A 27983-nucleotide genomic window follows, 5' to 3' on the forward strand; every position below is an offset into this window, starting at 1 on the left:
TTCTATAATCAAGTTGGAAGCTGGCAATTTGAACCCCCATCTGTAATTCAAAACACAATGTGTTGGATTGGTGGAGATTTCTGGACAAAATGTATAATGCATGCCTATCAGTTTATCCGAAGCATTGTCAAACTTCGATGCCTCACAGTGCCCAAACCAAATATTTTTAGACATGGGCCCCTCTTGGAAAATGTTCAGTTTGCTGTCTTGTATAACATACTAAGCGTTGTTATTTTTATTTTGTACTATGATATATACTTTGTTGAAAGTATTGTGTATATCACTAAAAATAATGATTCCTTCTACTTCTGTGTCCACAACAAATGAAGAGACATCACCATCACATTTATAACCAACACTTGCAGTGTGGACTCTAGGAGAGCAGATGAGAGCAGAAATGAATGAGAGGAAACTTCGGTTAACTCCATAAATACAGTATGGGGTCGGATGGTGTTGAAATGTCATCTTTTTCCGTTGGATTAGGACGTTGCTCAGTAGTATAGAAATGATAATAACATAATTTTATTTTGCAGTCTTTTGCTTTCTTTGCCAATTTTGGATGATCAGTAATTATTTCAACTTTCAATAAAGTTTTAGGTCGTTTTACACTGATTCTTTTACAACTGGCTATGTATGGTGTTTGGTGAAGAGAAGACTACCAGCTTTTGGAACTATTCCCCAAGAATAGAGAAATGAAAGTGAATGTATTAAGCATATAAAACCACTAATCCAGAAAGTATGGATTTGTAGAATGTAGAGTGGAAACTTTGTCACAATTGGGAATACTTACAGCATATGATGCTGTGCCTGAAATAATATGAAATCAATATGCCATAAAAATAACATAAAAAATTATTAATTCATATTTGTGTGTGTAAAAAGGTCATTTTTCAGGTTGCTTCATCACCCCATGTAACACTTTGGAATCATGAATAGGTCCATGCCTTCATGTCTGTGATGGCTTGGCAGAGCAGGAAAGTAAGGCAAACAGATTGTAGTATGCAAGAGGTGGAACATTTCAAGTTATTTGCCACAAAGCTTAAGAACACATGGACAAACTATAGGATTCTACTTGCACTCAATGCAAGGAAGTATTTTTCCATTCTGCTATTAGAGGATACATTTTTTACTTGTCCTTCCTTACTCTCAACCCACCCAACCGATCTTAATCAGCTTCATTTTCAACATCTGACTGAACTGTAAAGTAGGTGCAACAAATATGTACACAGTAACTCACTGATTCCACTCAACTACTCTATACACATACTGGCTATGATTCTGGATAATTCTAGTTTCTTGCAAAAGATACCATCCAGAAGGCCTTGGTAAGTTCTTGTTCTAGAATTTTCTTGAAACATGTTTGTCATTACAGGATATCAGGATATCTTGAAAGACTTAGAAGACTATACAGATGTCCTTAGTGCATCAAGATTCCAGAGTTCACTTACATAAACACACATACAACAGAAGATTTCTGAACAACTTAGAACACACAAAAGATTATTTATAAGTGATGAGCATGATGTAACCTTAATCCAGTATTCTCTTGCATCAACACAGATACAACTGGAATTTTTCTGAACAACTTGGAACATATGAAAGATTATTTACAAGTGCAGTACAGCCTAAGCCACTGATGAGTGCAGACGTGTTGAGTGGCGGGTTCCTGGAGTGGGAGAAGGTAGTGCAGGTGCTAAGTGCAGGAAGGTAGTGAGGAGTGTAATGGCAATGATTGGTGTGGAGCAATACAGGGCGACCATAGGAGGATGGCAGGGGAGAAAGAAGAAAGAAAAAGTGAAACCAGAAGGGTGTAATAAGGAAATGGAAATGAAAGGAGATTTAATGCTAGCAGCAGCAGTGATGATAATATTGCTATGGATTGGGGGGGTTGAGCTGAACCCAGGTCCGACTTCAAGAGGAAATATGAGCTGGGAAGACATGGAAGCAATATGAAGAGTTGTAAAAGATGTGGTCATAGAAGTCTGCTCCTTTGAGCAACTCAAAAATATGATACAAGAGCAAACAAGGGAGTTTGAAAAAATGAAGGGATGGTTCAGGGAAAGGGTAGATGACACAACATCGCAAGTGAGGAAAAATACCAAAGAAATTGCAGAATTAAGGGAGAAAATAGGTCGCTTAGAAGAGGAGATGCTGAAACTGAAAACAGAAGTGGAAGCCAACACTCTAAGTTGCAGAAAGAAATGCCTATTTATATATGGTGTGCTGAGGAGAAGAGGGAGGACAAAGTGCTTACAATTTATAAAGTAGTGGACCTAATTCAGGGGAAAATGAAAATTAATTTTAGCAAAGTGGACATTGATGATTTGCAGAGAGTGGGAAGAATTAGAGGCAACAGACCTATCAAAGTTCAACTGTTTTCTATGTTGATGGCTGATATTGTGGTTGGAAATGCAGGTAACATGCAGTGGGGAAAATATGGATCAAGAGGGATGTGGGAACTGAAGCAGTCAGGAACGATAAAATTCTGAGAAAACATATGATACAAGCTAGACTTCAAGGGCTGAGAGCAATTATCAGAGGACAAGATCTAGTGGTGTCAAGCAGCAGCTGGAGTAGAATCTGGTCTGTGAATAGATTGATGGATCTAGAAATGAAGATAAAACAAGATGAAGAAAAAGAGAGAAGTGTAGCGATTAGTGAGGAAGATAGGCAAGTGAAAGATAGTGATATAGGAAATAACAAGGAAAACAGAAAGCAGAATGAATGAGGACAGAGAGTGGAGCTTAGTGAAAGCACAACTGCTAATAGTGAAAAAGGAAGAGTGGCAGACAATGGGGTGAGGTTCGGAAGACCTAGGGATGCAGCTACGGGAACAGCAAGTGAAGAGAATAGGCAGAAAAGAGAATGCAGTGAAGCTATGGAGGTGCAGAGTGAAAAGAATAACGCAGAGGTACCCATGAAGAGGATTGAAATGTGTTTCAGCAGAGGAAGGAAAGGCAGCTTTGGAAGGAACAAGAGCTTAAGTGAACTGTGGGGATTAAAATGAAATGAAGAGGGTATTGTAACAAGAATTAAAAATAATATTAGTAAGTAGTTGTAGTAAATATGTTTTGGAGGAGAGAGTATAGTGGATATGACGGTAAGTGATCGGTGGTTTACGTATTTGTATAATGAAGCTAAATTTAAGTTTGGAGAGGGAGAAGTGGTGGAAGACGTAATGGCAGAATTTAAGTATTGAAAGGGATGAGAATATAGTGAATTTGATGGTGATTGTGGTACGTGTTGGTAAAATAGGTATAGTGATTTAATGGAGTAAGTTGTAATTGGTATGTAGTAAGGCAATTGGGAATTGATTTGGAGTGTTAAGTGTAAGTGAATGGTGACAGTGGTAAGTGATGGTATAATAGGTACAGTAATTGATATGTAGTAAGGTAATATGGAATTGATTTGGAATGTTAAGTGTAAGTGAATGATTGTGGAGTTGGATGGAGTTTTTGGTAGATGTAGTATCTTTGTGAAATTGGCTATGGTAATTTTTCTGTAATTTTATATGAATCTATGTTTGATATGATGTATGAATAAGAAGCGAATGGGAGGTATAAGGGAATTGGTAAAGTAATTAGTGTGTTGTTTATTGGATGCATCCACAGCAGTGGCTTTCATAATCTATATATATAAAATAACTTGTCCTGACTGACTGACTGACTGACTGACTGATTCATCATCGCCGAGCCAAAACTACTGGACATAAAGAAATGAAATTTTGGGGATACATTCATGTTAAGATGTAGGTGCTCGCTAAGAGAGGATTTTTGGATATTCCGGCGCTAAGGGGGTGAAAAGGGGGGTGAAATTTTAAAATGAGTGCATCTATATCTCAAAACTTTAAAAGTTTACAGATGTAAAAATTGGTATTTAGAATCTTCATTAAAAATAAGGAAACACGTATTTTTTTGTTTTCAGAAAATCGCAATAGGAGGGGTGAAAAAGGGTGAAAATGGGGGAAAATTGGTAGAATGCCTTTTTCAGGATACCCGTACTTATATCTCAGAAACTGAAGATATTACAGACCTGAAAATTGGTACTTTTGATCTCTTTTAAAAATAAAGAAACACGTATTTTTTTGTTTTTGGAAAATCCAATTAATGGAAGGGTGAAAAGGGGGTGAATTTTTTAAATGAGTGAATCTATATCTCCAAACTTTTAAAGTTTGCGGATGTGAAAATTGGTATTTAGAATCTTCATTAAAAATAAAGAAACACGTCTTTTTTTCGTTTCCGGAAAATCGCAATAGGAGGAGTGAAAAGGGGTGAAAAAGGGGTCGAATGCCTTTAATGAGGCTACTTATATCTCAGAAACTGAAGATATTACAGACCTGAAAATTGGTGTTTGGCATCTCCTTTAAAAATAAAGAAACACCTTTTTCTTCTGGAAAATCCAATTAAGGGGAGTGAAAAGGGGGTAATATTTTAAAATGTGTGAATCTATATCTCAAAACTGTTAAAGGTTATAGATGTGAAAATTGGTATCTAGAATCTCCTTTAAAAATAAAGAAACACGTATATTTTGTTTTCGGAAAATCCTAATAGGAAGGGTGGAAAAGGTTTAAAAAGGGGTCGAATGCCTTTCATGAGTCTACTTATATTTCAGAAACTGAAGATATTACAGACCTGGAAATTGGTATTTGGGATCTACTTTAAAAGTAAAGAAACACGTATTTTTTCGTTTTTGGAAAATCCAAATATTGGGGGGTGAAAAGGGGGGTGAAATTTTTAAAATGAGTGTGTCTACATCTTAAAACTTTAAAATTTACAGATGTAAAAATTGGTAGTTAGAATCTCCTCTAAAAATAAAGGAACACGTATTTTTGTGTTTCCCGTAAATCCCAATAGGAGGGGTAAATTGTGAAAATGGGTTGAATGCCTTTAATGAGGATACATATATCTCAGAAACAAAAGATATTACAGAACTGAAAATTTGTATATGGGATCTCCTTTAAAAATAAAGAAACACGTATTTTTTAGTTTTTGGAAAATCCAATTAATGGCGGTTAAACAGGAGTGACAAATTGGGGTGAATTTTTTGAAAGACTATATCTACAGAATATCTTGGAAACGTAAAATGTTACAGACGTAAAAAGTGGGTGTTTTGAATCTCCTGTAAATGTAAAGAAACATAGGTGATTTGTTTTTAGAAACTCCACATAAGAGGAACTCAAAAGGGGTGAAATTTTAAAATAAGAATTTTTACAGTATATCTAAAAAAACTTAACATTTTACAGAAGTGAAAAATGGTATTTTTTATCTCTATTAAACATAAAGAAACGTGTACTTTTAGTTTTCAGAAATACCACTTGGGGGGGGGGTAAACGTAACTGAAAATGGTGATGAATTCTTTTAATTAGGCTACTGATATCTCAAAAATGAAGATGTTACAGACATGAAATTTGATATTTGCAATCTGCTTTAAAAGTAAAGAAACACGTATTCTCGGAAAATACAATGAAGTGGGGGGGGGGGGTGAAAGAATTGAAAAATTAATTTACTTAATTGTATGAGAATATATACATCTAATAAAAACTAAAGTTGTTACAGACGTGAAAATTTGTATTTGGATCTCCTTTAAAAACAAAGAAAAGGAGTGTAAAGGAGTTGAATTCCTTTCATGAGGACACATAAATCAAAAACTGAAGAAGTTAGAGTCGTGATAATTGGTATTTAGAAGATCCTGTACTGTTAAAGAAACAAGTATTTTTTGCGGGAAAAGTCACTTGGGGGGGGGGGGGTAATAGTGTGAAATGAAGTGAAAAATGTAAATTATTTTTATGGGGATACTTATATCTCAAAACTGAAGGTAATAGATGTGAACATTGGTGTTTGGAATCTCCCTTAAACATAAAGAAACAATCCTTCTTTTAATTTTTTTAGGGGGGGGGGGTTGGCGGTAAATAAACTTAACGGCGGTGGAGTGTAGAAGGTGGTTAGACCAATTGATTTTACTGTTATTAATGTACTTATAAGGATCCTCCGTTGCTCAGGCAGCAGCATGCCGGCCTCTCACAGCTGGGTTCCGTGGTTCAAATCCTGGTCACTACATGTGACATTCGTGCTGGACAAAACGAAGGCGGGACAGGTTTTTCTCCGGATACTCCGTTTTTCCCTGTCATCAGCCATTCCAGCAACACATAATAGTAATAATAATAATAATAATAATAATAATAATAATAATGTTCCGGACCGTCGTCAAATGTGCGGACCGCGCTGGAAACGGCTCCTGGACGGGTAATGACTAAGAATACAGTCCGGCCGCGGGTTTAGTGCCGCCAAGGCACCCAATATGACACCACGACGGATCTCCTGAAGGATTTTATCCATATTAAAAATTATTATAGGAAAAGATGCCAAAGATTTACGGACCCAACTGACCGGGAGGAATACCTGAGCCTAGCCCGGGAAGTACGAAATCGATTGCTGGAAAGGAAGATTAAAAAAGGGAGGTAACGTGCCGTAAAATAATAGAAAACGAGTCAGATCGTGAATTTCGGCGGATTATATATCTAAAACAATAAGCATTCAATTATAAATTTCAGTATAATACCGTAGCGAAGCACGGGTATCTTGCTAGTTACTGCATATTTACCCATATCCTTGATTTACCGTATTTCATTACCTAACATTTCGCATTTACATGCCACTGTAACCGTATTGAGAAATAATTAATCTTGTTTTCTAGAATGCATCTAAAACACAATAAGATCTGAATGCCCATTTACATGTGGTATATTGAGTATGGTAATCGTATTCAAATCTATTTCAATACTCCATGTAAACGTAGTAAATATTTATGAGAATGTACAGCTTGAATACAACCCGTACCCAAGATTCAGAACCAATATTTTGGGGGAAAAAGTGCGGATGGTATTCGGGATTACACAGTATAATGGTATTATAAATTTACTCATTCAGGACAAATATTTCAGGTTCCCTATCGGAATCAACATCTATATTAACTGAGTGAATGTATAGTATTTTTTATGCTCAACTTCTTATCATTTAAAATAATACTATGGCATTAGAAATGTACTTATTATCAACTTCTGCTAACAGAATTCCTCAGTGTCGGATCTCCGCAGCATAGCACGCAGTGACAGTACTGGATCTACTCATTCCATGCAGCATGGCGGTGTGCCAGAGCTACTCCTTGGATTAGCATATAATGGCACCACAGGAAGACTGTCAGTTGAGGTTGTAAAAGGAAGCCATTTCAGGTGAGAGTATTCTACTTCCTTAGAAGCATCATACTGATCTCTAATAGAAGTTAACAGGTACCATCAACTGGGGTGACTATGGTCAAAAACTAGTACTAATACATTAAAAGCATATTAATGGGAGTAGACTCACAGTTTATTACAAAATCTGTCTAGAATTGAGGGAAGATGTTAAAAGTACAGGTTTTAAAAATGTACTGCATAAATAGGCCTCTTACTACTTTGAATGTACGGTATTTTTACTTTTGACCATTATCACCTCAGTTGATGGTAATGTCCTTTCAACTTTACTTCTGTAAGTGTTCTATATATTCTTTCCAATGGCTCAGTGTGAACTGTTTATAGAGGCTTTTAAAACATTTTAGATATGATTCCACTTTCCGATAATCTCAACATCTTAAAACAGTATAGTAGAACTCCAATTATCCATAGTTATTAGACGCCAACATAATCCAGTCATACAGAGATATGGATAATGGGGTCGGAACTGAACATCAAATGTCTAGCAACATGTGAATGAATTAACAAAAGTTTCAAATATCAGAACACAAGAGTATTTCTAAATTCAATATACAGTGGAGCATTAAAAGGAATTCTTCATATGTCACTACAGAAAAAATACAAGTTATTTACAGTATGGACACTCTAAAACAAATCTTGTTATTTCAACATATCCAACAAATTTATTTGCTCTGAGGCTGATACTCTCCTGCATGCAGCCAGGTCTCGCATGTACTTGAGTACTTGATACCACTGCCATAAAAAATTGATCCAGATACTGCATTTGGCATTCAGATAATTGGAGTTCTATTGTAGTGCAAATTTTTTATATTATTATTATTATTGTTGTCGTTGTCGTTGTCGTTGTCGTCGTCGTCGTCGTCGTCGTCGTCGTCGTCGTCGTCGTCGTCGTTGTTGTCGTTGTTGTTGTCGTTGTTGTTGTTGTTGTTGTTGTTGTTGTTGTTGATGTTGTTGTTGTTGTTGTTGTTGTTGATGTTGTTGTTGTTGTTGTTGTTGTTGTTGTTGTTGTTGTTGTTGTTGTTGTTGTTGTTGTTGTTGTTGTTGTTGTTGTTGTTGTTGTTGTTGTTGTTGTTGTTGTTGTTGTTGTTGTTGTTGTTGTTGTTGTTAAACAACAGTACTAGCTGCAACATCAGATGCCTGTTCCTTTTTTTAAATGTCAGTCTTGAGTATACCGCATATACCAGTTACATCATATTTTCACTCAGTCATTCCTTTTATTCTTCTACTTCCCCAATTGTTTCTTATTTTTTAATTTCTACTTTTCTTACATCTGGGGAATAAAATAAATATACAATATTTGTTTCAAAAATACCAATAGTATTTAAATATTTTATTATTAAGGTCAACCTTTTCATTACAAACTGTACAATGTTTTACATTACATTTACATTCAGGGACCAGTTTTGACCTAACTGTAGGTCATCATCAGCCTTAAAGCAAATCAACACAAATACATCAAAGAAAATAAACAATGTATAGACACAAAGGTCTTAAGAATTGTCTGCACAACTCATAGAATTGAAGTTAAGATTGGTTACATAAAATAAAATTCCGTTGAAAGTTCAAGCAATTTAAGACACAGTGCAGTGTTAATGACATAAAAATGAAATATATATACCATGTAAGAAACTAAGGTAAGGTTCAAGAGATGCACTGCACTAAGTTAAAAAGTTGCTCTTTGATACAGATTCATAAAAATCCGGTGCGCCGTACTACATTAAAAAGTTGTTTACGATAGAGATTCTTAAAATTGCTGGTCAAGGATGATGTGTAGAAGTTCAGTAAGTCTAGCTCCTTAAATATGCTGCTTTCCCTTCAAAGTACAACTGAGCTGAAGTCACGCTGTCCTCTCAAGATATTGATATATTCAGTATACATGAATGCGATGCATGATGTTAGAAAGGCTCTTCTGTTTCTAGGAATCTTGAAAGATGATAATTGTTGCACATGGATGTCTAAATACATAAGAGTAATTAAAGATGGTTGGATTTTGCAGTTCAATGTGGACTATACAGTTGACCTGGATAAATGACAGCTAAGATAGAAAGAGTTATGTTAGGGGGAAGAATATACTTCATTGACATATGTTGTATGGGAATCACCTCGTGTTGCAACAAGTTGAGCGAAGCATGAATGAAGAGTGGAGTGGACAAGGTTGTAATACAAAAATACCATCTTTGCATTTTAAATTGTGCCTGGTAGTGTTAGTGAATATGATTTTGCTTATGACAGGGGAAATGGAGAGAAGGTCTAAAAGAAGATTGAAAGTAGACTAATAATGAATCAAGTGGCTCTAATGACAATTATCATCATCATCATCATGACAGTGTTTGTCCAACCCTTGTCCCGTTTCTCTACGGGGTTGGGTATGGGGCGAGATGAATCCGTCGTGGCTGGTTTTATTATGACTGGATGCCCTTCCTGACGCCAATTGGGGTGACTACGGTCAAAAACTAGAGAGGAGGAGTTAATGAGTTGATCAGAGAAGTTATTGCGATGAAATTAATGACGTGATATACGATAGTAGGAAGCAAGAGGGTGAAACCCGGTGCCAGCACATAGCCTACTCCTGTCGAATAGCACCAAGGGGTCTGCTCAAGGCTTAATATCCCCATCTAATGAAGACTCACCATCAACAGTGTCATATGCCCTCACTCCATATGAGCACTGTGGAGAGGTTTGGAATTTAATCCAGGCTTTTGGCACGCTATCTAATGATTAGAAATTGTATAACACCACCTCCCTTACCCTGCCGGCCAACATTCTGATGATGAACATTTTTTCGACCAACGGGACTCGAACCGGCTAACCACAATTTCAGACCATTTAGACTTCAATGCCTTAACGATCATGGCCACCAGGCGGGCTAAATCATCATCATGACTAATGAACAAAATTACTATTTTACCAGTATTAAACAATTTTGCTGTAACAGTAAGTTATAGTAAATAAATAATGCTAGTATTAGATATTTAGGCAAAAATGGAAACAACTTGGAAACACCAAGACAGCTGCATTCTTTCATCTACTATATGTTTATTATTTTTATGAGAGTTAACAGAAGTTTCCCAGATTTGCGGCCCAATTGAATTTGAAGCTCCAAATATTTCACTTAAGAAATACTGTATATGTAAGTGATGGAGACACTTTATTGAAAGTTTAGAGAAGATGAATTGAAGAACATTGTGTGGGCCTTGAAATCCTGAATCCAATTGCCCTTCATTGGAATCACTGTACATTTAACCCTCAAACACATGCACTGGGGTGTAATCCACCTCAGGTGATTAAATTTCTGTTCCCAAGGGTGCATATATTTATTTGATAACCTTCCATCTGCAACCCTGTCACATGTCTTCAAGAAATCAGTGACTTTGCACGTTGCTGTTGAAGACTGCATGTCGTAAAAATTTGACTGAGGTGGAATTCACCCCACACGTGTGTTTGTGTAACAGAAACCTGTCAGTTGATTTTTGTGACTAGTTTCCTTCTAAGATATTAAATACCTATTTTTGTCTTATTCAGAACTATTTTCAGACAGTGAAATCTGTGCTGTATTCCTAACTAATGAACTAGACTTGGGCATATTTGAAACTAGAATTTTTACTGTACGGATAATTATATAAGAGAAGATAGAAGAACAGCAGTGGCAGTGGAATTGACTTGTTCCTTACAACTACGGGAATATAAAGATTTAATTTCTCCTAGCTGTATCTATGAATAAAAATATGTACTGTAAGGAAGCGCCATTCTCTCTTACTAGTCATTTATAACAAATTGGTATGGAATATTTAAATTTAAATTTAAATTTGATGACAAACAATTCTCCATATTTTACCATATGTAAATTTTAATGCACTTTATCATAGAATTTTCTAGATTAACATATAAGTTATTTTAAATACCACAATTTGCTTTATTCATTCTTGTTCTAAAAATAAATAAACTTAAAAAAACTGTTCTGATTATATTGTTAAGACATACAAGCCATTTTGCACTAATATGCACAATATTTAACATATTCACAAATTGTACACATTTCAGCTTACAAATATGGTCATAGAAACATTTCAGAGCATATGATTTGATTCTGGCCAACATGAAGAGTTACTTTTATGTAAAGTATTCTAGAACACTCAATTAATATAAAATTATTAATTTCATAGAAATATAAAATTTGGGGTGTAAAGCACCCTGCACGTGTGTTTGCGTTCTGAAACTTGACACATGTGCTTGAGGGTTAAGGGTCTAAACTATGGCCTACAAGCCCGAGAAACTTCTGTTATCCCCATGGCACTGACTGTGAGAGTCTTAAACTGTTATGTTTATGATTCCGTATTACCGTACTTTCTTCATATATGATGTCATTTTGTTCCTACTTTCTGATGCTTCTGAGATACAGGAATTGAAATACATATATGATTTTTATGGATAAAACAATTTACATTGCACAGTAATCAGTGGATATAAAAAAATGAAGCTAGACTTGTAAAGTAAATAAAACATCATGCATGAATATGTATGAGCTGCAGACTTGTGCTCTATTTTTCAGAGTAATTTCATTTTATACAATAGTTGCATGCTCTCAGTAAACTTTAACATGTTTTTATCACTGATATGATAGACATATATATTTATTGAAACAGTTTATTGAATTATCCGAGACACTGCAGGAACCTAGCGATGACGAGGGCTCCAGACACATACGTTAAACTATGCCTAGTGAGCAGCAATGGTCAAGAGATGGCTCGAAGTAAGACATCTATAAGAAGAGGTCAACCAAATCCATTATTCAAAGAAACATTTATGTTCCAGGTAAAGTAAAATGATATATTTTAAACTCTTATGTAGTGATTTATTCAAATAATAAATAGTAGGTGAATACAGTACTTTGTAAGTAATAATGTAGTTCAACCTATAATATGGGGTCACAGTGTCAAGTATGGCATTACAAATGATGTTATTGTTACTTAATTGCTTAACATGGACTAATAGATAGCTCAGATCCATAGGAAGGTGAAGGTTAAGAAAAATTTGTAAAATCTTTCATACAAAAACCATAAATCAGATGAACTTCATATCATCCATCTCTTACTCCTACTTGTCTCACATTGTTGATTGGGATCTGAATGAAGAGAGGTCAGTGTGTATGATCTTATGCCTCTTTTCAGTACCATAATAGATTGTTGACTCAATGTGTCTGTGTATTTACACATATTATGAGGTCAGTTCAGTAAGTAAGTAAGTTAAACAAACCTTCCCATTGTAACACTGTACTATATTTAGTGTGCATATGTACAAATCAGCCACAGCCTGGACGTGGTAAAGATTACTTTTCCTCATTAATAATCATGCACGTCTAAACACTTGGTACACTGCTACAGGAATCAAAGCCAGCATAGAAGAACTCCATGTGAAGCCCCCAAAGCCATGCCAGCACTGCTTGCTGCACCACCTTCTCAGTTGTGAATTATCCATCCTCCAAGCTTCCCTTCAATGGTCTAAACAGATGAAAGTCACTGGCCACTGTATCAGGCTTGTAGGGAGGTTAATCCAGTGTTTCGCACTGGTAGCACTGTAACAGGTCATGCTTGTTGGTGGCCAACTGTGCTGTGGTGTTCTCGTACAACATGACACTCTTGTAGCAGCCCTGATCAATTGCAATACATTGCCTCCTGCAGCTGCTCTAGTATGGCATAATAAGAGGCAGTATTCACTATTTGCCCCTGGATAATGTAATCAACCAGCAACATACCGTTGTAGTCCCAAAAGACTATTAGTATAACCTTCTTCACTTATGTTATTGTTTTGAACTTCTTGGATGGTGGGGACAAGAAGTGTTTCCACATACTGGATGCTTATGTGATCTCTGGTGTCACATGATGCACCCACATTTCATTTCCTTTAAGAGTACAGTCCAGGAATGGCACCTCTTCCTCACGAAAAAGCATCAAGTGAAGGGGGGAGAGAGTTTTTCCTAGTGACTTTGTGCATATTTTTGAGATTCTTCAGAAGTGCTCAAGGAGATGATCAGTTCATTGGCAATATCACAAAGTCAAATACATCTCTTGTTCTGAAACAGACCTTCAAAATGGTACACATCATCTGTGGGGGATGTGCTTAGCTGGCCTGGGCAGTGTTCATCCTGCACATTCGTCCTACAGTTATCAAAGGCAGTGCACCACACCCAAACCTTCACACCATGTACAGTGAAACCTGCCTAAAGCAGACAGCAGTCATTTTTCAAAAGAAAAAAAGAAAAAAAATCTCTATGGTGGGTGCTGAATTAAAGTTTTGACATTTTGAAATCAGGGAAGAGGTCTATTTCATCACATGATTACCTACAGTACGACCTACAGTATATTAACCCTTATGCTGCACAATTATGTTTTGGACTTTTGCACAAAAGAATGCAATTAAGGCAAAAAGGTAGTGTTGTGTCTTGTATGTTATACTTGTTCCACTGGCTAATAGGAACTGACTTTATAAATACTGACCATTGATGAACGATGCATTGTTGTTGACTATTATAAAGATAGGAATTATGTTTTATTACATAAGGTTAATAAGTCAGTGACTTCAGGCTTTGGTACTTGATAACAAGACAGTAGACCATTTATACATAATGCAGAAGGTGCCAAAAGTGTGTTTTCTTTTACTTCAAGGAAAAAAGGAGAGCAACATAGCAAATTGTTACATTGTTACTTATAAATGGACTAAAGTTGAATATTGTAGTGAATGGATAGAACATCCAAATTCTGACTATAGTCAAATGTTGCAGCTTAAGGGTAAAAAGTAGCACATACTATATAGGCCTATAAAGAGTAGGCTATTTTAATTTTACTGTAGAATGATATATTTTTCGCCGGGCTGAGTGGCTCAGACGGTTAAGGCACTGGCCTTCTGACCCCAACTTGGCAGGTTCGATTCTGGCTCAGTCCAGTGGTATTTGAAGGTGCTCGAATACGTCAGTCTCATGTCGGTAGATTTACTGGCACATAAAAGAACTCTTGCGGGACTAAATTCCGACACCTCGGCGTCTCCGAAAACCATAAAAGTAGTTAGTGGTATGTAAAGCGAATAACATTATTTGATATATTTTTCTTAAGTCTCTTGATTCTCTTTTTAAAATCGTAGTCCTATTTTTTTCTACGTTTAAGTCTTCTTTACAAAAGGCACATTCACATTGTGAAATTGAAACAACTGTGAGATACTGTAGCCAAGCACTTGGTTCATGCTTATTTGAAAACAATCTACAGTTGTCTGGTGACCTAATTAAAATATTGTAATGGTATGGAAAATATGAGATAATAAGAATAGTTAGATCAACGATAATTCCAAACTGCTCGAAGCATGTTAACTGCCACAGTCCTGACGTTGGTTAAGTGGGAGACTCTCGAGAAACAGCCTTCAAGATGGAAGAATGATATCCACTAAGGAAATAAAGTTGTTAGAATGTCTGTAACAAAATTGAAAAAGACACCTTAGATAAAAATGTGTGTTATTGGTCGCATGAAGTGCTATGTTATGGGGCTTTTTGCTTACTCCTAGTGTTTTATGTGGCAAGATCGTATCACTTGTGTCGCCAGCTTGACTGATAGCTACTGCTCTTGCACTTCACATGTTGTAGCGGTGTGGCGTCTTAAGTGGAGGGAGAGTAAGTGAAGGAGGGATGGGCGGAGTGGTACGTATTTAATTGGTCAGTGGAGGCGTGTTGATAGAGGGTGACTGCCGGGAAGTTATGTTATTGGAAACTGTAGGAGTATTTGAGGGGGGAAGTTTAAAGATACTGGGCCGATTGTAGAAACGGTATTTAAACGATGTCTACGGTTAAACAGTGCCTAAGTATGGCTGCAGCAATGCAGAGACGTTATTTATCACTTAGGCACTGTCTAAAACCGATGTTCAACCAGTCATGTTTAAACACTGCCGAGAGCACTGTTTAACCTCAAATGAGAGGAGAAACATGTAATTTGTATTATCATGTTGAGACGATTCTGGGAAGAAAGGTTAGTTCGACGGCCTCTCTATGGGTCGCCCGCTGTGTAACAGCAGCAATTCATTTGAAATGTACGGGGAGGTAGAGCTTAAAATAAGATTTTGCTTGTTTCTTGAGACTGACAAAGGGACAGTCCGGTAACTGTCAACTTGAATACAATTCTTGGCAACCGATATATTTTATTATGCATGGGGTGATTTCCATGGAATTATAGGTCACTTTGACTACATACATATCAGAATTACTTGTCCCAATCGTCAGAGGGCTGTCACATACATCAACTGGGAGGGATTCACTTATATTTACTGCCAAGTAAGCACACATAATAGTGAAAACTGAAAAGTAGGTCGTATGTGGTTTTTATATAATCGTTGCGCTAATTCAGTTAAGTTTTCGGCAACTATGAGATAAGAAAAGGCAAGTGGTGGTGGTGGTGGTGGTGGTGGTGGTGGTCATTAATGTTTAAAGACAAGGTCTGGGGAAGAAGAGCCATGTCCATAATAACAGTCCTAGTATTTGCCTCGTGTAAAAATAGGAAGACAAACAGCTGACTAGCGTTCGGCGCACGCACCAACAAATTTCATTGGTTGCGAAAAGCAAAGAGTTGCATGAAAGGTACTTCTGTCTCCATTTTCAAACCAAAATTGAAACTTTAAGCGATGTCTAGCTAAACATCGACTGAACATTGTTTATGCAATGGAAGATTGTGCTCGATTTAGACATTGTTTAGGTAGACGATGTCTAAGGCTTAAAACTAGTCATTGTTTCTGCAGTCGGCCTTTAGTATCTGAAACGTTGTTTAAATTACGGTCTCTATTAAAGTACTGATCCAAACAAAAATAAATATTATCATATTCATTCATTAACCTTCCTTTGTTCAACTTCTTGAGGATTGTAAGATCTTGATTTATGATTATAAACTGATGGCCTGTATCTCTCATATGGATGCTCATCACAGAAAATTTATGTTTACTCGCGTTATAATGCTCCTGGTATCTAGTGTAGAAGCTACGGCCCGTTTGACCTATATAAGAACAAAGACCTTGTGCACAAGTTAGTCTGTAAATTTCTGAACTTGTGGAGGAATTGTTATTATGATTTAAAATGTTATGATTGAAAAATTTACTGTAATTGCTGTTCTGTGTTTTGTATGTTACTTTAATATTTTGTTTTTTAAGTGGGTTCAAAACACAGTGGATGTGTGAATTATTGTATGTGAAAGTTGCGTAATTAGACTTATCTGGTTTATCTGGAGTGAGGTTTGTCAGTGACTTTGCTTTCACTTTATTAATGATCCAGCTAATCAATTTTCAACCATGAAGTTCATTACATGTAATGAGCAAAGTATTTGAAGCGGTCATGACTGGCCATTTCATTCGGTAAGTTTGTGAAATGTGTCTAGCCATGCCCACAGTGTCAGGCGACTGCTTAAAGGAGGGGATGTTAACACTGGCTTTATGGGAAAATGAATTGTTTCCAGAAAAAAATGGTCGTTTATCGATGTGACTGCAAAGCGAAAGTGGCCGTAAAGGCAGATTTCGCTGTATCCTGGCAAGTGCTGATGAATTTCACACTATTCACTTCCACATTTAGCCATGCTTCTGCATGCACAGAGGGCAGAGAATGCCTGGCATTCTGCACCAGTGAATGGTCATGCGCCGCAGATATTATCTCCCTACTTCAGACTGGCTGAACATTCAAACACTAGAACATTAGTATACCTAGAATGGTGCTTGTTACCTTATTCATTGAACTGCCCTCATGCAATGGCATATGAAGTAGATACAATTATATATATATATATATATATTTGTTTGAGACCAAACATATTTTGCCCATCAGACCCTTAAAGTTGTATAGGTAGAAATGATCTTATATATGTGTTATTAGGGTATGTAACATTCACATAACTAATTTTTAGGTCATGTTTGTGGGTTACTGTAGTCACGTCCTAGTTTGTGAACCATGGGCAATGGCTGAGTGGCCTAGTAAGTGGTCCTGAGAATCGGGATACCAGTTGCTATGGAATGGGAGTGGGCATCTCGGACATATTCTGAGTCGTGGCCCTCCTTATGCTCAGGCGGCTAGGACTATACAATTTACCGGTGGTCCATAACCCATTAGAGGAGAGATCCTCACGTGGACTATGTGCAACTAGGGTAGCATCCTGCTTCATGAATTTACCAAGCTCAGAACATTTTAAGCAAGCCTCGGACCTATGGGAGTAATGGAGTCCCACTCCCATTTGACAGGCGAGGGACTCCTTGGAAACAACTTGGCGAACAAAATGGAATTCGATGGGGAGCTATCAATATTAATGGGGCTTATGGAAGAAAGAAGGTAGAACTGGCTGAGTCAGCAAAGAGGATGCATCTGGATATGCTAGGAGTAAGTGATATTCGGGTAAGGGGAGATAATGAGGAAGATATAGGAGATTATATAAAGTGTACTTGACGGGTGTTAGAAAGGGAAGGGCAGAGTCTGGGGTAGGGCTCTTTATCAGGAACACCATTGCACACAACATAGTTTCTGTTAGGCACGTAAATGAGCGAATGATGTGGGTAGATTTTTCAGTGGGAGGAATTAGGACAAGAATTGTGTCCATGTATTCACCATGTGAGGGTGCAGATGAGGATGAAGTTGACACGTTTTACGAAGCATTGAGTGACATCGTGGTCAGGGTCAACAGCAAGGATAGAATAGTGCTAATGGGCGATTTCAATGCGAGAGTTGGGAATAGAACTGAAGGATACGAAAGGGTGATTGGTAAATGTGGGGAAGATATGGAAGCTAATGGGAATGGGAAGCATTTGCTGGACTTCTGTGCTAGTATGGGTTTAGCTGTTACGAATACATTCTTCAAGCATAAGGCTATTCACCGCTACACATGGGAGGCTAGGGGTACCAGATCCATAATAGACTATATCTTAACCGACTTTGAATTCAGGAAATCTGTTAGGAATATACGAGTTTTTCGCAGATTTTTCGATGATACAGACCACTATCCGATCTGTAGTGAACTAAGTATCTCTTGGCCTAGGGTAGAGAAAGTGAAATCTGTCTGCAAACGAAATTAGACAGAAGTACATGGATATGATTAGTGAGAAGTTTCGAACAGTAGACAGTAAGCAGGTTCAGGATATAGAAAGTGAATGGGTGGCATACAGGGATGCTGTAGTAGAAACAGCAAGTGAATGCCTAGGAACAACTGTGTGTAAAGATGGGAAAAGGCAAACATCTTGGTGGAATGATGAAGTGAGAGCAGCCTGTAAACGTAAAAAGAAGGCTTATCAGAAATGGCTCCAAACAAGGGCCGAGGCAGACAGGGATTTGTACGTAGATGAAAGAAACAGAGCAAAACAAATAGTTGTTGGTCCAAAAAGAAGTCATGGGAAGATTTTGGTAATAACCTGAAAAGGCTAGGTCAAGCATCAGGGAAACCTTTCTGGACAGTAATAAAGAATCTTAGGAAGGGAGGGAAAAAGGAAATGAACAGTGTTTTGAGTAATTCAGGTGAACTCATAATAGATCCCAGGGAATCACTAGAGAGGTGGAGGGAATATTTTGAACATCTTCTCAATGTAAAAGGCAATAATCCTGGTGGTGTTGCCAACAGCCAAGCTCATGGGGAGGAGGAAAATGATGTTGGTGAAATTATGCTTGAGGAAGTGGAAAGGATGGTAAAAAAACTCCATTGTCATAAGGCAGCAGGAATAGATGAAATTAGACCTGAAATGTTGAAGTATAGTGGGAAGGCAGGGATGAAATGGCTTCATAGAGTAGTAAAATTAGCGTGGATTATTGGTAAAGTACCTTCAGATTGGACAAAAGCAGTAATTGCACCTATCTATAAGCAAGAGAACAGGAAAGATTGCAACAACTATCGAGGTATCACGTTGATTAGTATACCAGGCAAAGTATTCACTGGCATCTTGGAAGGGAGGGTGCGATCAGTCGTTGAGAGGAAGTTGGATGAAAACCAGTGTGGTTTCAGACCACAGAGAGGCTGTCAGGATCAGATTTTCAGTATGCGCCAGGTAATTGAAAAATGCTATGAGAGGCATAGGCAGTTGTGTTTATGTTTCGAAGATCTAGAAAAAGCATATGACAGGGTACCAAGGGAAAAGATGTTCACTATACTGGGGGACTATGGAATTAAAGGTAGATTATTAAAATCAATCAAAGGCATTTATGTTGACAACTGGGCTTCAGTGAGAATTGATGGTAGAATGAGTTCTTGGTTCAGGGTACTTACAGGTGTTAGACAAGGCTGTAATCTTTCACCTTTGCTGTTCATAGTTTACATGGACCATCTGTGGAAAGGTATAAAATGGCAGGGAGGTTTTCAGTTAGGTGGAAATGTAGTAAGCAGTTTGGCCTATGCTGACTACTTGGTCTTAATGGCAGACTGTGCTGAAAGCCTCCAGTCTAATATCTTGGAACTTGAAAATAGGTGCAATGAGTATGGTATGAAAATTAGCCTCTTGAAGACTAAATTGATGTCAGTAGGTAAGAAATTCAACAGAATTGAATGTCAGATTGGTGATACAAAGCTAGAACAGGTCAATAATTTCAAGTATTTAGGTTGTGTTCTCCCAGGATGGTAATATAGTAAGTGAGATTGAATCAAGGTGTAGTAAAGCTAATGCAGTGAGCTTGCAGTTGCGATCAGCAGTATTCTGTAAGAAGGAAGTCAGCTCCCAGACGAAACTATCTTTACATCGGTCTATTTTCAGACCAACTTTGCTTTACGGGAAAAGCTGGGTGGACTCAGGATATCTTATTCATAAGTTAGAAGTAACAGACATGAAAGTAGCAAGAATGATTGCTGGTACAAACAGGTGGGAACAATGGCAGGAGGGTACTCGGAATGAGGAAATAAAGGCTAATTTAGGAATGAACTCGATGGACGAAGCTGTACGCATAAACCGGCTTCGGTGGTAGGGTCATGTGAGGCGAATGGAGGAGGATAGGTTACCTAGGAGAATAATGGATTCTGCTATGGAGGGTAAGAGAAGTAGAGGGAGACCAAGACAACGATGGTTAGACTCGGTTTCTAATGATTTAAAGATAAGAGGTATACAACTAAATGAGGCCACAACACTAGTTGCAAATCGAGGATTGTGGCAACGTTTAGTAAATTCTCAGAGGCTTGCAGACTGAACGCTGAAAGGCGTAACATCTGTAATTTATGTATGTATGTATGTAGGGAGAGCATTAGGTGTTTCACAATGTGAAATAAGGCATCATCTTAGGTTTTTCCCAAAGTGATGGTTGGAAAACAAAATCAAAACTACACCCATGATAGCTATTGTCAGATCTGGGATTCACAACTCAAATCTTCAAATGGTACAGCTTTCCAGTTCCACTGTGGAACAGATATAGCTACTATAGTGTTTCAGAATTATCTGATACCTAGTCTGACCATAAGTACTCTTACAAACTACTCACCAAATTCCACCACTTTTCCCTACAACCCCATCTGGTGGCATATAGAAAAACCTGTTCTGAAGACAGTCTGCATTAACCTTCAAAGTGATTCTGTTGCATCCAGTGCCTTGTAATTATAGAATGAGCAGTAATAACACTGCACAAGACAGAACATCTTCATACATATTTTGATATTCTTAATAAGCTTAGCATCAGCAGAATATTCATCTATCAAACAATCAAATGTTTTGATAAGATCAAGAGTGTGTCTGACCACTTTCGTTCAGGCAACTAGCAAAAAAAATCTTTGTATGTTGCATAATTTGGACTGTTGAATTTTTTTGTTTTTTTGTTTCCCCAATCTGCTTTATGTTGCACCAACACAGATAGGTCTTATGGTGACGATAGGGTAGGAAAGAGCTAGGAGTGGGAAGGAATGACTGTGGCTTTAATTAAGGTATAGCCCCAGTATTTGCTTGGTGTGAAAATGGGAAACCACGGAAAACCATAATCAGGATTGCCGACAATGGGATTCGAACCCACTGTCTCCCGAATGCAAGCTGATAGCTACGTGACCCAAACCGCACAGCTACTTGCTTGGTGAACTGTTGAAACAATTGTAATAATTATGTTTCTTCGTAGTTACTGGTGATTCTAAAAGAACTTGTTTTATTATTTGTGGCCAGCCCTACAGGGTTGGGGTAGTATGCTGCTTCTTACCTGAGGCCCCAGGTTTAATTCTTGACCAGGTTAGGGATTTTTTTCTGGATCTGAGGGCTGGTTTGAGGTCTACTTAGCCTATGTGATTATAATTGAGGAGTCATATGACTGTGAAATGACGGCACCAATCTGGAAAGCCAAGATTAACCGCAAAGGGGGTTCGTCATGCTGACCACCCGACACCTCATAATCTGCAAGTCTTCAGGCTGAGCAGCGGTCGATAAACTGTTTACTAAAGGGTAAAGAAAATAAATAAAAAATAATTTGCATTATATGTGACAAGTATTATGAAGATGATTGGATTCAGTCCAATAGCTGCAAACAGTGGGCTCATTCAAGGTTAAGAATTTCATAAGTGTTCTGTATGAAAACTGCACCAAAATTAAGGATGAATTGTTTTTTCATTGTCCTACATGCCAAAAGTGATGATAACAATTGACTGTGTCATATTTTATTGCTTAATATTTCATAATAAATGCATTGAATAACTTGTAAGTGTTTATATTTACCAGACTAAATTACACGATCACCAGGTCCAAATTGCATGCTATCGGTTCAAATTACATGATAACAAATTTTAGAATAAATATAACTTTTAAACTAACCCTAAAGATAATATTAACATTTATTTTCACCAAATCATTTTATATATTGTACTGAAATGAAATGAAATGGCATAATGGCTTGTAGTGCTGGGAGTGTCCGAAGACATGTTCGGCTCGCCAGATGCAGGTCTTTTCATTTGATGCCCATAGGCGACCTGCGCGTCGTGATGAGGATGAAATTATGAAGACGACACATACATCCAGCCCCCATGCCAGGGAAATTAACCAATGATGGTTAAAATTCCTGTCCCTGCTGGAAATCGAACCCAGGACCCCTGTGACCAAAGGCCAGCACACTAACCCTTTACCCATGGAGCTGGACATATATATTATACTAATTATCATGTATGAAATTGGAGAAATTTTCATTACGGACAATAGAGTTATGGACGTTTAAAGTTAAGTGGTCCAAATTACATGGACTTCCCCTAACAGAATTCATGGCCAGACTATATATTTACTGTTTGAAAGCCTTCAGTGTAATGCATGATTATAAAATAAACAAATGTGCAAATTCTATGAGAACTATTTGTAAGTAAGGACCATTTTGCAATAAAATAAAAACTAATTAATATTTTTCTGCAGTTTGTATTTCATCTGATTCTACACACATTCAGATACTTTTCCACATAGTCTCCATTTTTATTTCAATCATCTGTCATATTGTGAGATAAGCTTTTGTAAACTCTTGTTATAGAAGTCTGCTGTATGCAATGGGAGCCATGCGTGAACCATTGTTTTCATTTCCGTCTCAGTGTGTTAATGCTTGCCAGCAAGAAAACTTTTCAGATAAAGAAAGAGATGGTGGTCACCAGACACAAGATGGGGAATGGGAGTGGGGATTGATGAAATTACTGCCAGATAAATGATTCAAAGTGAGCTTGCAGTCAAGCTGCACAGTGAGGTTTAGCTGCATTGTCATAAAGCAACAACACCTTCAGCAGGCTGCGGCATTTATTCTAGACTGTATGTCAAAGTTTCGTCAAGGTTGTACAGTATGCAGCTGCATTGATTGTTAACCCTGACAGCTTGAAGTCCACTAGCAGAACACCATGTATATCCCAAAACACGATTGCCATGCCCATAATATTGCAAGTTGAGAAAGTCTGCTTAAATTTCACTTCATTGAGAGATGATTTGTGTTGACATTCCATTGATTGCTGCTTGAATTGAATTCAGTGGTCCTTTGAAACACTGATGTCTCATTCCCTGTGACAATGTGTCCAATAACATGTCACCTTCCTCATGGTATCTGGTCAAAAATACCAAAGATCTTGCACATCTCTTAATTTTGTGTTTCTTGGTCAGCATCTTTGGAACCAGCCAGTTGCACAACTTTCTGTAGTTCAACTTTTCTGATAATTTTTGTAGAGAACTGACCTTGGAACATGTGGAAAGTGAAGTGACCAGATATTGCGAACCATCTGTTAACACTAAGGGTAATGTCAACCTCATGCACTATATCATCGCTGATCAGAGATGGCCAACCAGAGTGTAGGTTATCATAAACATTCTCTCCATCTTCCTTGAGTAATCTTATTTGGAGGACATAACCACCATGGATGCACCAAAAAGAAAGTAACTGATTTACAGACTTTTCCATCATTCTCAGCATTGGAGGCTATACACTTCACAAATGTGGTGATGAATATCTGTTGATGGCCCATTCCTTGCTGTCAAGAACCAGACAACTTTGCATATCTTAAACATGGCAAGCCACTTGATCATCTTAATGAGTTCCATTGCACACTATGAAACAACAACACAGTACCAACTTTGCAACAAGCCTGTGTTTGTGTACATGAGATGCTGGAAATTGGTGTGCATGTGCAAAATAATTAACTTGCAGGATTTTAAAAGACATGGACAGCTGGTCCTTAATTAAATAGCCTTCATATCTCTTGGTTAAAGAGTACTATTTTTGTTTTACTCTTGATAAAATCCTCAGTTAACATAAAAAAATCTGTCATTTTGAGGGGTGCCAGCATAGTACTTATTACCAATGTCTTCCGGTACCATTTTGAGCTGTGTAGAAAATTGGTGACAAGATAATTGTGTAACTATAGGTGAATAATTATAACAGTATGTTTGTTTTGTGTTTTTCAGGTTGCATTGTTCCAGCTTCCAGATGTCACAATGATGGTGTCTGTCTACAGCAAGCGTAGCATGAAGCGTAAAGAAATGATTGGTTGGTTCTCACTTGGACTCAACAGCTCTGGGGAGGAGGAGCTAGCGCACTGGAATGATATGCGTGATGTGCGTGGGGAGCAAATCTGCCGTTGGCACGTCCTTGTTGAGTCATAAAATATTGACTTAAGACCACCTGTCTTTTTGTCTTTTCCTCTCCTCATTGGCTGGTATGTTTACCATATTTAGAGGGAGGTCAGGCTAGAAATCTAGCTAGCAGTACAGCTGTCTCCTGGCTGACAAGTTTGGGAACTTATGTTCAAGTCAGCCTTGGGAATATCTTTGCCACTATTGTAACAACTGATTATTCTTGCAATTGGCTTTGCGCGCCCTATTCACTAACGTGGCTATATTTTGTGGAGGAATGACTATCAGATCCTTTCCAGTACATTTTAATCCCGAAACTGAGATTGAATGTGTATTTGACATCAGCTCAACTTAATATTAAGAATATCAAATGAGGGTTGTACTAGAAGTTGATTGATGAAAGTTCCTAAGGAAAGATGGTATACCAGTGTACATCACTGTAAATTGAAGGAACTGTAGACAAGTTGTAAGGTGCTTGCATTACTCTTGGCTATGCTTCATCATGGCATTCCTTGTTCAGTTTATTAATTCAATGGAGGGACATTATATCATGCATATCAAGCATTGGGCTCTTTATCTCTTGCCTTTTGTATACAGTAGTCTGTCATCATCGGTGAATCTCGATTATAAGACTGTTGTTATTGAGGTTCTTGTTCTGTATTAAACTTTGTACAGCATAATTGTCTGCACTTTGCACAAAGGAGGTCTCCTCCAATATTGTATATACAACCACCTCACATAATTTTTATGGCCTGAGCTGGATCTCTTTCTTCAAATGTAGATTATCTCAGCCTCTATCTGTGGGTCCATGTTATTTTTGGAGAATGAACTTGAAGTTAGTCTCTGTATATTCCTCTCTACATACATGTACAGTACCTATCATTCAAGCATGCCTGCTGCAATATCTGATGAACCCTTGATCCTCAGTTTGTGTCGTTGACTACTGTTTGATATTAACTGTAATCATGACACCTGCTCCACAGCAAATATTAATGACTCATTTTAAGGTAGCCACCAACCCATGTCATGGGCATTGCATTTGGTCTAAATCTACATTTTTATAGTTCTGTTACTAAGAATAAATATATCTAAGAGAGCTATTGTAAGATGCAACAGTTACATTGTTTGACATAAGTTATGTCTTCAAACAGTATTATCTACTTATTAAAAATATAGATTTTGTGAATGGATGGATTACCTGGAAACGTGTTGTCAGTGTGCAGCTCTATTTAAGCATTTTCCATATAAACATCCACATGTATTTTTTTATAATTGAAACTGCGGTCATGAGGCCAAATGATGCACAAAATATTGTCAATTTTTATGAAAGAGACGGGTAAAGTGGTTCACTCCATACGTTCATGCTAGCTTGTATATTTATTGGGTTTGTTCACTTTTAACCACATGCGGTGTTTGATTGAATGACCTTTGTCGGCAATGTAAGATAATATTCTGTATTACATCACTGTACAGCTAATAATAATGCACAAATTTGTAAGCTTTACACTTCTGCCATACTTGTTGTTTGATGTAGCCTTGAGCTCCATTTTATATCAGTAGCTCTCTGTATTGGTGAGTCAAGTCTTAAAAGTTGTGGTCCTCAACATCATTATACATTGTCATCACTTTTTCCCCATGAAAATGAGAAGGGTCTGAAATCTTTCTAATGAAAATAAATACATATTAAATATTTTTATATTCATAATATAAATTGATGGAAACCTGCATATTTGATTCAGTAGAATAAAATCTGTTAAAAGATGATATGATGTAATGAAACTGCTGTTTTAATGTTATGAATATCTTTGTCTTTGTCTCCATACAAATGTTCTTGTATTCATACTGATATAACTGTAGGCTAAATATTATTGTACTGTTAATGGTGTAACTCCAAAATTTTATAAGTTTTAAACCAATTGACTTTTCTCTAATTTAATAAAATGAATAGGTATGCAGGATGCCCAGCTAATTTGAAGCTGTTGAAGAAAAGACTATTTTTATAATCTTCTCTAGTAAAGATTTTATCTGTATGTTTAAAAAATATGAAATTCTATTAAATGGATATTATAATAAAAGAATATACACTATTTTAATTAGACCTCTTTAAATACTATACCCATCTTTAATTCCATTTATGACATGAAATGGAAATTTGTGAAGTGCCATCTACATAAGGTATTGGTAATTGAGCATGATAGACTGCCAAATATATGATTATGCAATCTGAATTTCAAAATGAATAACTTGGACACCAAATAAAAATATCTTTCTAATATTATCATCACTACTGTCATTGCACTTCAGTGGGAATTCTGCTGTTCTGATATGTTGTACTTCACCTTTTTCAAAAGTGTACCCATGATATTATAATAATTTTCTGAAAAAAGCAGAGTAAAGCCTATTGCTAACACAGTCACACCCATAGGTACAATGAGCTACTAAGACAAGGTAGTATCTAGTTTGTAGTTTAGCTATTATTTTGTTGTGATTTTTGAAATTACTCTTTTAACTCTTTATGTTTTTGTTTGTCCAACCCTTGTCCCGTTTCTCTACAAGGTCGGGTATGAGGCGAGATGAATCTGTCGTGGCGGGTTTTTAAGACCGGATGCCCTTCCTGACGTCAACCTCATCAGAGGAGTTAATGAGATGAAATGAATGACGTGTTATATGATAGCCTACTCCTGTCTAATAGCACCAAGGGGTCTGCTCAAGGCTTTACGTCCCCATCCGATGGACGAATCAGTGTCATATGCCCTCACTCCATATGAGCACTAGAATTGCAGGAGAAAAACGTATTCTCGGAAATGAGTAGTGGCCGGTGATATATATTTCTTTATTTGATTTTTGGAGGCACAAGGGAAGTCTTGTAAGACTTGACATACTCCAGGAAGTTCTAGTGATTCTAATGATTCCAGTACAACTATAATAAGTCTAATAATAACTATACTCAGCTGAACCCAACAGATTGAAGTAGCTGGTTCCTTGTGGTTTCTGCTACCTTCCTATTTAAATATGTTTTATAGTGCCATTACATTTATTTCCACCTACGCTCCAACTCTAAAGGACGATGAAGATACAAAAAAACAGTTCTACCAACATCTGAACACAGTTCTCACCAAGATACTCGCAACAGATAAGATCTTATTGCTTGGCGACTTCAACGCTAGAGTGGGTAATGATAACTGGCTATGGCAAGATGTCATGGGAAATCAAGGTGTTAGGAATCACAATTCAAATGGTCTATTACTACTTGGCCTGTCTGCTGAACATGAACTGTTTATCACAAATACACAATTCTGACTTCCCAACCGCTTCAAAACTACATGGATACACCCTCAATCCAAGCACTGGCACCTCATTGACTATGTCATTACCAAGCAACGCAACAGAAGAGATATTCTGATTACAAAGACTGTTAGAAACACTGATGAGTGTTGGACAGACAATAAACTTCTTCTTAGTCAACTCAGGATTACTATCCATCAGAAACCATGTTTCCATCTCATGCATCCTTCCAGAAGAAAATTCATCACTGTTAAACTTCAGAATGAGGCTGTTGCCTCTGAATACCAGAATTCAATTTTAAATCACTTGTCACACAACCCAGTCAACAATAATGATGTAGATTGTGAATGGATCAAACTACAAAAAATCATCAAGCAATCAGCAGAATGTGCTATTGGCTTTGAGAAAAGGAAAAGACAAGACT

General features: G+C 37.2%; 1 protein-coding gene across 1 annotated transcript in view; it reads left to right on the top strand.

Annotated features, from left to right (window-relative positions):
• Positions 1-26292, top strand: part of Syt14 (Synaptotagmin 14) — a 181830-nt gene extending 155538 nt beyond the window's left edge. The window contains exons 9-11 of the mRNA XM_068227659.1: positions 7068-7228; positions 11893-12061; positions 24107-26292. Of these exons, the coding sequence (XP_068083760.1) occupies positions 7068-7228; positions 11893-12061; positions 24107-24304 (528 nt within the window). The 3' untranslated portion in view covers positions 24305-26292. The remainder of the gene's footprint in view (positions 1-7067; positions 7229-11892; positions 12062-24106) is intronic.
• The last annotated feature ends 1691 nt before the right edge of the window (positions 26293-27983 follow it).

The sequence above is a fragment of the Anabrus simplex genome, chromosome 1 (assembly GCF_040414725.1).
Source record: "Anabrus simplex isolate iqAnaSimp1 chromosome 1, ASM4041472v1, whole genome shotgun sequence".
NCBI classification, from domain to species: Eukaryota; Metazoa; Arthropoda; class Insecta; order Orthoptera; family Tettigoniidae; genus Anabrus; species Anabrus simplex.